Source organism: Crassostrea angulata, unplaced genomic scaffold (assembly GCF_025612915.1).
Source record: "Crassostrea angulata isolate pt1a10 unplaced genomic scaffold, ASM2561291v2 HiC_scaffold_229, whole genome shotgun sequence".
Lineage (NCBI taxonomy): Eukaryota > Metazoa > Mollusca > Bivalvia > Ostreida > Ostreidae > Magallana > Magallana angulata.
The window spans coordinates 250,227-263,466 of record NW_026441782.1 but is presented as its reverse complement, the minus strand read 5'-3'; the positions used below and the strand labels follow the sequence as shown (position 1 = coordinate 263,466).

At 32.9% G+C, this 13,240-nt stretch overlaps 1 protein-coding gene across 1 annotated transcript in view; it reads left to right on the top strand.

The window, feature by feature from the left end:
• Positions 1-2,835: 2,835 nt before the first annotated feature.
• The window catches only part of LOC128169831 (uncharacterized), an 80,402-nt gene continuing 69,997 nt past the window's right edge, over positions 2,836-13,240 (top strand). The window contains exon 1 of the mRNA XM_052835888.1: positions 2,836-2,914. Within this exon, the coding sequence (XP_052691848.1) occupies positions 2,848-2,914 (67 nt within the window). The 5' untranslated portion in view covers positions 2,836-2,847. The remainder of the gene's footprint in view (positions 2,915-13,240) is intronic.

Here is a 13,240-nt window from a genome sequence, read left to right as displayed (position 1 = left end):
CAGAGTTTATGGTTTCTGCTTTTTTGAATTTTCTTTTTTTTTAATTACTGTACTTTGTATATGGGGAATGTTTACATAGGCTATGTCTGACACCCAATTCATTTGAATTTTAAATCGATATGTTTTAATCAATAAATTACCTTCATAATACTGATCATATTTTTCTCTATCAATTAAAAGCAATGTTAATATCTAAAAATACACGCAGTTTAATACTCTTATAAAAAAATTTGTTTCAATGAAAAAATGACAATAACAAACCGTCAACCATCTCAAAAATCCATTAAACGAAATACAAATTCAAAGCAGAGCAACACGGATCTCCAAAAGGATAGAGGTATGATCAGGTGCCTAGGAAGAGTATTAAGTTATGTGGAAGATAAGAACTTTCAATTTACCTATTGATTGTCAATTAGATTTATTTGATAAAGTTATTGTACCAGTTTTATTGTATGCATGTGAAGTTTGGGGTTATGAAAATATTGAGATAATTGAACGTGTCCATTAAAAAAATTTGGAACATATACTTAATCTGAAAAGTTGTACACCTAGTTACATGGTATATGATGAAACTAGACGATTTCCTCTGTATATAACCATTTTTTACTAGAATGATTTCACTCTGGGCCAATATTATCAGTAGCCGTGAAAACAAGTTAAGCAAAATCACATATATGTATGTACGTATACTATTTAATAAGGGACAAATATTAAATCCGTGGCTATGCTCTTTTGTTTTAGATAAATGCGGACATTCAAGTGAATAGAGTGATCATGAATCATACCATTATAACTCCAGTTGGGTTAAGACAACTATTAACCAATCAATCTCAATTTTTACAAAAATGGCATAACGATATTCGGGAATCGATTAAGGGTGTTATATATAGAATTTTTAAAACAAATTTTGAATGTGAACTCTACTTACTCTTGTTACCCAGTAAATTAAGAAAAATATTAGTTAAGTTTAGAACTACAAATCATCATCTTACTGTTAAAATCGGAAGGTGGGATACTGTTGAAAGAAGTAAACGTTATTGTAATTTGTGTAATTGTAACAAAATTGGTGATGAATTTTATGTTATATTAGAATGCAAGGCATTAAATAAATTACGAAGTCAGTTTTTAGATACATATTAATGTTCTTTTCCTAACATTAAAAAGTTCTATGAAATCATGTCTTCAGTTGATTATATTACATTAAGAAAATTGGGTTTCTTTATTTCAAAAATTAATCATACTGTTCGTTCACCCCACTTACTTCCTTGATCTTTACAACTTTATTGTTTGTATATGTAAATATGTTTGTTCTTCTTATGTACCTCTTGTGTTGAGTGAAAAAATAATCTGAAACTGAAGCTGACCGGTCACACATTTTTACTTAACGAAAACATTTCTGGTACAATCAATAGATTTAAAGGTTTGTATACGAAAACTGATTTGTCCAGCGATGCTGTTTACGTCTAAATCAATACTAATTCACAAGAACGGGTACTTTGTAATATGTTTACAATGCATAATCAAAATGAACTGCACAGCTTATTAGGATATGATTGCGATTTAAGTTGTCACACTATATGTGTGATACTATAATTTTGAACAATGCAAGTAATTAATAATTATATCATGACTTATAACTATATACTTTGCTCATTAAGATTAAAAATTAAGAAAAGATATAGAAGAAGAATTAATTGTTGTCTAATTTACTGCTACAGTTAGGATTAGATTTGTATGGAACAGGGGAGAAATTTTCAGATGATATATATGGATTAGTTTCATAACATTTGCAAAATAAATTGCTTCGACACAGAAGTCGAACTATCCCAGTTTTGTCGATTCTGTCTTATTTAGCTGCAACAGTTTACAACAATCTGAAGGAACTCCCTTTAAATTTTTTGTCAAGACTAGCCAGAATTTTAATGACGAATCCTGTGTATCAGGAGAAGAGGGTCTTAGGGGGTATCAAGGGGGGTTGTTTTTTATATTAAGCGAAATCTTATTTATATATTAATTTCCCTCGATAGTTAATTATTGAAAAACTTCGATATTTACACAGTTGCAAGGATACTATAATACGATATATATTTTCACATTGTTAAAATTAATTTATTTAGTTACCCCGTAAAAGTCAGCTTCCAGAATGCACATGCGCATTTTTTTTTTCTAGATGACTCCTTTCTGATTCAGGAAAAAAGCACACAAGGACGCCATTTTAACAAAGGATCTTTCTGAAAGATTTTTATAACCCCTATTTCGCATAATAATTTCTAGAAAAGCTTTTTATATATATTTTTGCAACCATATACCTTTTATTTAGCTTTGTATTGCAAGTTTATAGTTCAGCTTCAACTGTATGCTCTTTTATTTTTATATTCTGTTTGCTTGTTTTTGTGAAAGTGATTGTAGGAGGGATTTTGTTTTCTTTCATGGGATATTTCAGTGTTACATTCACTCCAGGACTTCCAAAAGGTAATACGTTCAATCGATAAATCAATCTATCAATCGATAATTCTTCTATCTGTCTATCGATCGATCGATCGATCGATCGATCGATCTATCTATCTATCTATCTATCTATCTATCTATCTATCTATCTATCTATCTATCTATCTATCTATCTATCTATCTATCTATCTATCTATCTATCTATCTTTCCTCTCTAATGTTTCAGATGGCAATAAGCAGAAAGAGAGCTCAACAAGATGTAAGTTTAAAATTGATCTGATTTTCTTTATCATTATATCGAAGATGTTATTCCTAAATGATTATTCAGATGACACATTCTCTTCAATTTTTTATTGGTTGAATTAGATGATTCCATTTGCTACTGCAAAAGAAGAGGCGATGGAATTCATTCACCGGGGAGAGGACAAACCAGGGTGTGCCGAAAAAGACGTCGACTCAATAATTGGTGAGTGTGTGTGTATTTGTGTATATGTGTGTGTGTGTGAGAGAGAGAGAGAGAGAGAGAGAGAGAGAGAGAGAAGAGAGAGAGAGAATATGTTTAATTAAGGTCATTGTTATCAGTTATCAGTTTTAATACAAAATGTTTGCATAGCAATGTTTGTGATAATTAGGTTTGTTTGTATATACAATGTATAAGCAAATATTCTATATTGAATGTTTTATATTTGAATAAGGATGCATATAAAGCGTATAGCCTCGTTTAATTAAATGAATGAAATTGCAACTCTATGAACAAGTACTTGTATTGATGTCAATTTCTGATCAAATGAATTATTAGAATGCAGTTAATAATTTTTGTTTTTCAACAATGTGCAAATTATTTATGTTACTGGTTAATTTGACTAAAATGTAACTCTACATGTTGCTTTCTGGAGGCTGGAACAAAATTCTAAGATTTTATATATTTCTCAAATAAACCAATATTTATTCGTCTAATTATTTAATTTTATCACAGGGGAATTTTTGAATGAGCAATTATTTTAGGCAAATTCATAGAAATTTGTTAAGACTTTTAACAGGTTTTTAATTTGTGGTGAAACTTTGTTATTTGGTTTTAAAATATGTTGTTTTACCATGCTGCAAGAAATTTGCAAGTCTAACCTGAATTAGATCAGATAACCCGAACATTTGGCTCTACACTATGTGTCACATAAATTTGAAAAACTATTTACTAATGAATCAGTCGTGGGTTTATTTCCCGTGCAAGCAGATAATAAAACGCATCTGTTTTTAACCAAAACCTATTCTTGAATTTGAGGAACATGACACACTTTTTGAAGGGGTGGTGTAAGCGCATGTCTTAATTGGTATGAAGTCTCATACTGAGAGCACATGTAGGATTTTCACTCATTTTGATTACGCGTCAAGCTCTGTCCCAACCTCTGACATATCTTTTTTTTTGTCATGGTCAGCCACTATTAGAAATATTTCACTCAACGTCAGAATTTCCTTCGAGGTTGTTTTGAGTATCACATGTTGCACTTCGCTTGAAGTTAGTTTTCAATTATGCAAAAAGTCTTGAACTTGTAAATAATAAATATCACAGTGCATAAAAAAACTCAGTCCAATATATCAAGTAAATATGAATAGAAAAGCAGCTTGTATATTAACATGAATCCTAACCGGTGAGGGAAACAAGCGAGCTAACAGGTTTTAATTTCTTGTTCCAAAGAAATAATGATTGTTGAATTCCCTGACATCTGTACTATCTGAAAAATCTAAAAAGCCAAAAGTACACGCTGTCAATTACAGTTCTGCTTCAAATGTAATTTGATCATTGTAAAAAAACAATAAACGTCTTTGCCTATTGAGGTTACAAAAAAACCCAAACAACTTAATTGAGTTTTAATTTCGTATATTGCGATGCTGACTGTTTCATTTCTATCATTTTTATTATAATTTAATATGCAAGCGGGTTTTACAGATTTCCCTTGCATTAAATTTAAAGTTTTTCGATACCTCTATTTTTTTTTTTTCATTTTTGAGATTTTAGTTTGACTGTAGTTCCCGATCAAGACTGTATCAATTTTCTTAAGTATTTTTTTTCCTCAACAGAACTTGTTTCCATTTTGCTTATGTGAATCTTGAACCTTTTTTCTGAGTTTGATGTCTTTCAATTTCCTTGAATATGTTATTGTTTAACCTCACCTTTTCTCTCTCTCTCTCTCTCTCTCTCTCTCTCTCTCTCTCTCTCTCTCTCTCTCTCTCTCTCTCTCTCTCTCTCTCTCTCTGCTTAGAGAACGATATCTCAATGCTCAGGTTTGCAAGGTTTTAACACTTCCCAAATGTGCTCTAATTAATTTATTTTGTGCATCTCAGCATCTCTGGCGTAGTATATAATAACTTCAATTTCAATCCTAATTTCCTTATTTTCATATCAATTGTTTTCATACTCCCAAAAAAGTGCGGGGGGGGGATCCATGATAATTCAAATTTTTATATGTAAATTTTAAAAACTTTGTTGTTCCGAGAAAAAGTGGGGGGGGGGGGGGGGGGGGCAAGCACCCCCCCCACCCCCACCCCCCCCCCCCTTATGCTACGTGCCTGCGTTTTACCTGAAATCTTTGATTTGACTGTGGATCTATACATTATATAGGTGAAGAAAGAAAGAAATGAATAAATAGATAAATACTTATTGTTTGCGAAAGCAGGTTCTTTTGAGGGTTGCTGCCTTAATTAGTTCGGTGTTATTTCTTCCTCTTTGTTTCATAAATTGGATGGTATCTTTAGTATGGTTTAAAAATAAGAAAAAAGTTAGATAAAATAAATTGATTTGTATGGCTCTTTTAGCGTGTACTTTGGAGATGGGGATTTCTTGCCGCAGATCTCACTCCGGGCGAGAACTGTTCTATATTTAGATACACGCGACTACCTCAGCAATGTGCTGGTGGGATGTAGCCTATACGCTGTGAAAATGCGGAGTGGTAACAGGTCGGCGAATTCTACTTGTCAATAATCAACGTCTCGTTTTCTCAACAGGTCAGTTTAAATTCTTGTCGTAATACGGTGAAGTCGCCAACAGTCCGGGTTGGTTCATGTCATATATAATATCGTTTACAGTGATTGGGATAAGCAATATTGGCTAAATTGTGACAATGTCACGTTCCAAGACAGTGTTAATGTGACATTTCCAAAATCAATGCGCCAAATGGAAATTTCATGGGACATTGTAAAATGACAAGTTAAAATTTGACGAGTTTATAAAAGACTTCATTGCAATTGTTAAATTACTGAATGACACTGAATAAAAAGCTACCAAAAATATTTTTAATTTAGCAATGAAGACCATGATTTAGTTTCAATTCTTTGTTTTTATTCTTCATTTCATCCAATTTGAGTTGAATTTTAGTTTGGTTACACCGTCAGCATCTCCATTCGCTATTTCAGCCACCTGTTCTGCTTTATCTGTTCATTTATTTTCATCTGATTTTTTTATTAAGGTAAATGAAAATATAAGAAAAGTTTGTTCTTTTTCGGGATGGGGAATTTTTTTCAGTGGTATGATGGCAGCTGCTTACATAAAGACCGCATGTTAAATATTAAATTGACAGTATTAACCAATCAAAAACTTTTTACACTAACCAAAACAAAGTCATGATCACGCTTCGCTGTACAACATTTGACTTCTATTTTTTAAGTGTAAAATAACAGCGATCATTAAAGAATTGTAGCGAAAAAGATTCCAAGCATTTATAGGGGAAAGCTCAAAGTTGAAAAGTATGTACTGTAATAGTATAACAATAATATAATTTGCACCAGCAGGGCGCAACATATTAAAATTGATATGCCATTATTTTATTTAATGCGACTATGGCGCAGGGCGCGTGCTTATCCCAATCACTGCGTTTAAATCAATTGCGAATATATATACATATATAGTCAAACCCTTATTGCAGGTCACTTGGCATGTAGTGAGACATATATTTACAAGAGAGAGAGAGAGAGAGAGAGAGAGAGAGAGAGAGAGAGAGAGAGAGAGTCCTGCTCAGGTGTCCTTTTATTGCTTTTAATTTTCTTTGTGAATATTTCATTACTGTCATTTATCAGTTTGTATAATTTAAAAATTGCCATGTTACATGACTATCAAGTGGTTTAACATGCGAGTAACGTTACCTACATGTATTATTGCTGAAAAATACGCAAGTTTTCTCTATTACTCTCTTCATGTAAGCTGTTATGTAAACATTTCGATGCAGATATCTGCACTGTTTATTTATTTAATTTGAGTAATTATTTTTTTTTAAATTCTCATCAGTTTTGACTAACTTCTGACTAAAAGTAAATCCCTGTTCATTAATTTACAGGAAGTCGCCAGGAGTACCCATTATTGCTACTCATATCTTTACGTCATTTTTCAGTAACTAATCGGTGAAAAGGTCAAAATTTTAAAAGAATCTATCAATATAAGATAAAATGTAAGAATATAACATTATATAGATAGTGTCTGTTTGGGAGGGTAACTGTTGAAATTGACACCCCGAGACTACCATTGTCAACCGACGCGAAGCAGAGGTTGACAATGGTTTTCGAGGGGTGTCAATTTCAACAGTTACCCTCCCAAACAGACACTATTTATTTTATTATACTGAATGTCTTAATTAAAAAAAAAATTACTGCTTTTATATAGAAATGAAGTGAATTCTACTGGAACCATACGCGCATAATTTACGCGCATGTAGCAATTCGTTGTGTTACCTGTTGCCAAGTGTTTTGCTAACGCTGAGGGTAATAGAACGGATTACCAACTGCGTCTAAACCAATCAGATTTCAGTATTTGTTAACATGAAAGTATAATAATTAAAATTGTATCATTAACGCAATTCAATCATATTATAAGCAATATTTTTCCCTGTGGCCACATGTACACAAACAGAGAAACATGTGCTTCGCATGTCTCGAAACAAATGATTAACAAAATAAAGAAATGCATTGTTAATTTATTTTAAAAAAAATTGAAATAAGTTTTAGTATGTCCAGTTAAAGAAATAATGTATGTGAAAGTTAAAAGCAACGCCTCTAAGTTACACAGCAGGTGCGCGGGGATAAGTCTTTGATCCGCCTGAGGTTGCAGACAAAATGGCGTCTTACAATCAAGCAGACGCTCGGTTTTCTTCCTTAAATATTTTGTAGTAGAAATGGTATCTTGCTTATTCTTGTTAAATATAATAACACGGAGGTAAATATTCATTGAATTTGGACCTAAACACAAAAAATGCCCTGTTATCAAAGTGGATTACAAGTCAATCATTTAGTGGCATATGATACAAATGATATACGTTTTCCAAGGCTTTACCTTTGTTTAGGTGAGTTCCGAGACGTTTGAAGTAAATTTTCTTTGTTCCCAACTCTTGTAGCATCTGAAAGATTGCGTTATTTATTTTTTTTGGTCTGTAGCTAAAAACAAGGAATATATAGCGGAAATCTGGTTGATTTTATAACAATCGACAATAATGGGTACTCGCACGTTATGTAAATATGTTTCCTGGTCTGTGGTTTTTGTTCCAGTGCGGCAAATTATAAAATATCCTGTTCATTTGTGTGTTTAAACCTTTTACACATTTTTCTGCAAATTTCTACTATTTTGAAAATGTCACTGGGGCTCTCTCCTCCATACCATAAACTAATACTCTTAGTTCCACTATCGAACGCCTAAGCAGTCACCCCTTGTGCGTTTACCAATGTTTTGAACATGTCTTGATAAACTTTGCTGGCTAAGCAAGAGAGACTAATTAGTTTAATTAGTTTTCTCATTACCTCCTCAAATTATCAATTTCTTTTCAACATTGTAGTCTTGTGCCTTGGGTAGGGCCTATATGAATTAGTTCCCCGTATCTTATGGTGCCCTTGCCTTCGATGATGTGTTATTTTGGAGTCTGAGAACATTATCATGCAGTGTCATGTTTCAAAACAAAAATTGAACTTATATAATGCTAAACAAATTTTTGTAAAGTACATCTTAGGGCAGAAATCAGTACATACACATACAAGCGATCATCAGAGATAACTGTGTTTAGGGAAGTCATCCGTATTTATATTCCACCAACATTCTTTTATAGAATTGGATTCTGTAATATCACATTGTTTGCCAAAAGATGTTCTCCTGTTCTGTATATTAGTACATGTATATGGCATTTGAGGTTAAAAACTTTTAGTCCTTGATTTAGTCCGGACTAAGTTCACACCTGAACGTAGGCCTTTTTTGCAAGTCTTCAGAACATTTTACAGTTGTAGATTATGCGTGCTACATTTAGAAGTGGTATGCATCAAAATCACTAGTAATTGTAATTGAAAGGATGTTTTGGCTGGTTGGTTGGTTTGGGGATCAAACAATAATTTCCTTATTTATTGTTTGCAATTGTATTCACCTAATCTATAATATCATTTACCTTGCCTTTATCGCTTAAGACATGTAATGTCTTTTAGCCCGAATCTACGCCCTTTTGAAAGCAGCCCCTGATTACATGTAATATATTTACAAAATCCTAACATGTCAAAACAACAGGCACTTTGTGGATGTTGTCATTAAAACTTAATTCAGTTTTGTACATGTTTGTCTGGAAGTATTTGATTAAAAGAAATATAAAGACAAATGTAGAATAATGAATTTGCTATATACATATTTTTCATAGTCTAGAAAAGTGTGTGTAGCAATTGTTTGCCTTTCTGACGAAAGAAAAACAAAACTTTCAGGGAAGCCAAATAGTTACTTCTTAGGTTGGTAAGAACATGAAATGCTGTAATTCTGACCATAGTTTGAAGGAAACTTAAGAAATATTGGAATAAAGTCGGGGCAATTATTATAGCAAATTTTATATGGATTAGAAATATTTAATGACTTCAATTCAAGTACATGTATAGAAATAAAAACTTAAGATGCTTTGTAAAATTATCGACAGCTCGCTAAATTAACAAAAATATGTCGGATTAAAGTCAAACAGTTCTTTTAATCTTTCTTAATGATTACAATTATCTAAAATTAAAAACTAATAATAAAGTAATCAAAATAAAAATTACCCCCGCTTCCCGTTTGTCACCGAGTACACGTTTCACAAAACGTATCAAAAACAGGGGAACGGATGAAAGTTCTGATTTTAAATAGATTGAAATACATTTGTAAAATATCATATAAATAAACAAAAAAATTTATTATCATATGTCATAATTACCACCTTGCTAAAGTAGATCAGGCAAAAACTAAACAAAATTCTATCGAGAAAAATCAAAGCTTCAGGCCACGCCTACCTCATTAATAAAGTGCGCAAACCGTTCACAAAGTGTGCAGCTATTTTTAGCAAAGCGTACCGTGCAAGAAGCGAACTACTCCGTTCACAAAGCGTACCGTACTATTCACAAAGCATACCGTACTGTTCACAAAACGAACCGTACCATTTACAAAGCGAACCGTACCGTTCAAAAAGTGTAACGAACCGAACCGTGCAACTGGTGTAGTAGCACGTTTCAGGGTCTGTAAGTCACATACCTCTTAATAGTTAAAAGTATTTCGCTGAAGATGTCTCACTTGTGTGAATGCACATCTTGCTTGGCCCTGTTAATCGGTCATGAAAAATTATCAAATTAAGAGCACTTTTTAAAGCCAGGAAAGTACTAACATCAAATAAACTGATCAATGCATTATTTAGTACTTCAGCTTAAATTTTTATTTTGAATGTCCTGTTCATCTTCAGAATACATGTAGTCTGTGATATATGTAACCATCATTTTGAAAATAAGGTATATGAACCACATTGCTTTCTTCTGAGAATTGTGATACCTGATATGAATATCCCATGAAAATACACAAGGTTAGTTTACCTTATATAAGGTTCACAACTACCTTGGAGAATTATGCAGTTACCAAAAAAAAATGAAAATGAAAATCTTAATATTATAGTCCTCCTTCATGATTGTTTCAAGGATTTTTGAGTTGTTGTAGGAATCATTTAATCTCGAACAGATAATTCTTAACCAGTGAATTTTTATTAATTTAATTAAGGTCCTTCATTTAAATTTTTTAAATAAATGCATGTGTGCTTACTGTATGTTTGCTGATGAAAATGACTTGACTATCTGTGAGTGTGTAATATTGATACACAAGTAAGGAACATGCAGGGTTGCTAATCTTACTTCAGTGCATTAAGTGGAACTTAAAAGCTGACCAAGAGCAAACCCAAAGCAAATTGATATGATGCATCTTTGGGGTAAGGGGAGCATAAATTGCAAATTTCATGACTGAGACTTGCCCCATAGGAACTCTAGGGGCAAGGCAAAAATCTTCTCTACTCCAACACATCAGTAAAAAATTATGTAGACCGGGAAGCCCTGTCTTCATTGTCTCTGTACACTATATCTTCCAATCTTGGTAACCGCTTTGTCCCATGGCCTGTTTCTGGACTTTGTTGGGACTGACTTGATAGTTTCCCTCGCAGGTCTGTAGAGCTGTAGTTTGTTGTCATCAAAACTCATCCAGATACGCGGGTCGTCTTTACTCTGAAATGACAGACAAGACACATTGTGTAACTCATATGTGTCTCCATATTCTGTGTTTAACTATGAAGATGCGTTGTTCATCAATTAGAAGTCTGTTGGAAAGATCCTGTAGCTACATTTAAATGACGACAGCGAACCAGTATGTTCAAAAAGCTCCTCTGTGTTGATCTCATGATGATGGGTAAATCTTGATAGAGAAATGTTGAGCATAGGAGGAACATTTTTGAATTCTGAATTTTTTGATATGTATGTAGAGATCAGTCTTACATCACTGGAGTTTTCTTCATATTATCATCAATGCTCTTGTGATTCCTGAAATGGCCTTGTTGATTCTCCTTCCCAGTCTATTTAAGACATGCACCCAAAATTTTGGCATCCATCTCATAAATACAAATGTTGGATTGTTTTCTCTGCTTTTATCAATACTAATTTTCAATTTCTGCATTTTTTAAAATAATGTGACATATACTTAATATTATATGATAAACTTAATATTATGTGTTATAGAAAAATGTCAGATTGATGCCTTTGTGGCCGTTCTAGATCTGGCCTTTGATTTATATTTAGCACAGGATCCCTTCTTTTTCTGCTTTATAAACAGCCCACTTTGTAATTTTTTTTAGCTTACCTGAGATGAAAGCTCAAGTGAGCTATTTGTCAGGTGTTGTATATGACTCCATAAAGCTGATTTCATTTTGGCTATTGTTGCTCAGGTGAGCAATGTAGCTCATGTGCCTCTTGTTTTTTTTATACAAGTTACTGTAGTTGGGGTAGGTATGTGTGTCTTCAGAACTCTGTAACTAGAATTTCCTCAGCTCCCACTCAGCACAAATACCTTTAACAAGGCTGAGTACAGTTCGAGTGCGCATGACTTTGCGCATCAATTTTACAAATATATCGGTGGGCGTGACTTTATCTGAAACTGTCCCTTGCTACCATAAGATTTTGAGCAGATGCCTATTGCCATATCTATATCTAAGTTATTACTTGTCCTGTCTTCACCTTAATTTCATGGCTGCTGCATCTTATGACTGGTAGATTCTTCGTCTTCATCAAATGATCTTTTTTGTTGTATGTGGGTATAGTTGCCATGATTTGTACATGATTGTTCATAAAAAATATACAATTAACTTTAAGCATTTCTGTAAACTGTTTTCGTTATTTTATCCGTCCATAATTTTTTTATGTGCTTCTTGACAGTTCCTTAGTTTTTCATATTATATGTTTAATAACTGAACATCCTGAAAAGGCAAATATTATCTTTACACAAAATAATAAATAAGTAAATGAATAAACAAATTAATAAAATACATATAGAGTAATTGATTTTAATATGCTTATTAATTTGATGATGTCCACCAATTATTAAGCAGACTAGGGTTGAGGGCAACATTGATTATGCAACTTTCGACAAAGTTATTAATGGCTCTTGGACATAGACAAATTCCAGTTATTTGCAGTTTACGTTCATTTTCTTTGTGGATGTTTCCAAGGGAGGGGGGCATAAGTGTTTCACATCTTTGATTTAAATAAAAATGGATTTTGTACAAGTCTTCAGTTGATACGATGTTTTGTTACATTTTCATACAAACATGAAAAATTCTCCAGTTTATCCTCTAACCTGCACAAAAAGAAACTTCTGTCCAAATTCTTGGAGAGTGGAGCAACTTGTAGACTGCTCCACCCAGCAAGTTGATTCTTGGCTACCCGTACTTCTGTTTGATGACTTTATTTCCAAAACTTTGAAACATAATACGTGGGTTCTTTCACTTTCAAGAACTTCTGACACTGCTTGCCCCACAGTATGTGTGGGACAACACTGCTTCAAGGTCTTAAACGACAGTTTAATGTCAATTTTGCAAATGACAGATATGTGAAAGTATGCCATTTAAATGATAAAACACAGACTTCCGTTAGACAACATGGCACGTGTGTGATAAAGAAGTCCGTATTCCAAACCTGATCAATTTTATAACTGAAAGTGTAAAAGTTAAGGTATTTTTCATGAATGAAACCAATTTATGTGGTTTTTATTAATATTTTTCACAAGTCATTTTATTTTATTTTTTGTATTTCTTTTAATTTATGCTGGTGAGTAAAAAAAAGTTTCGAAAAGTGCATTTTATTTTTTTTCTAAAAGTCAAAAAAAGTCGGTCTGCGGATCCGTTATCCAGCTAATAAAAAAACGTTCGCCTAATTCTTAAGACTTTGGCCCCAGGACAATTCTTCAGCCTCACAAGAAGGTTAAGAGTTTGATGTAGGTTTATATCCCATACATAAACAA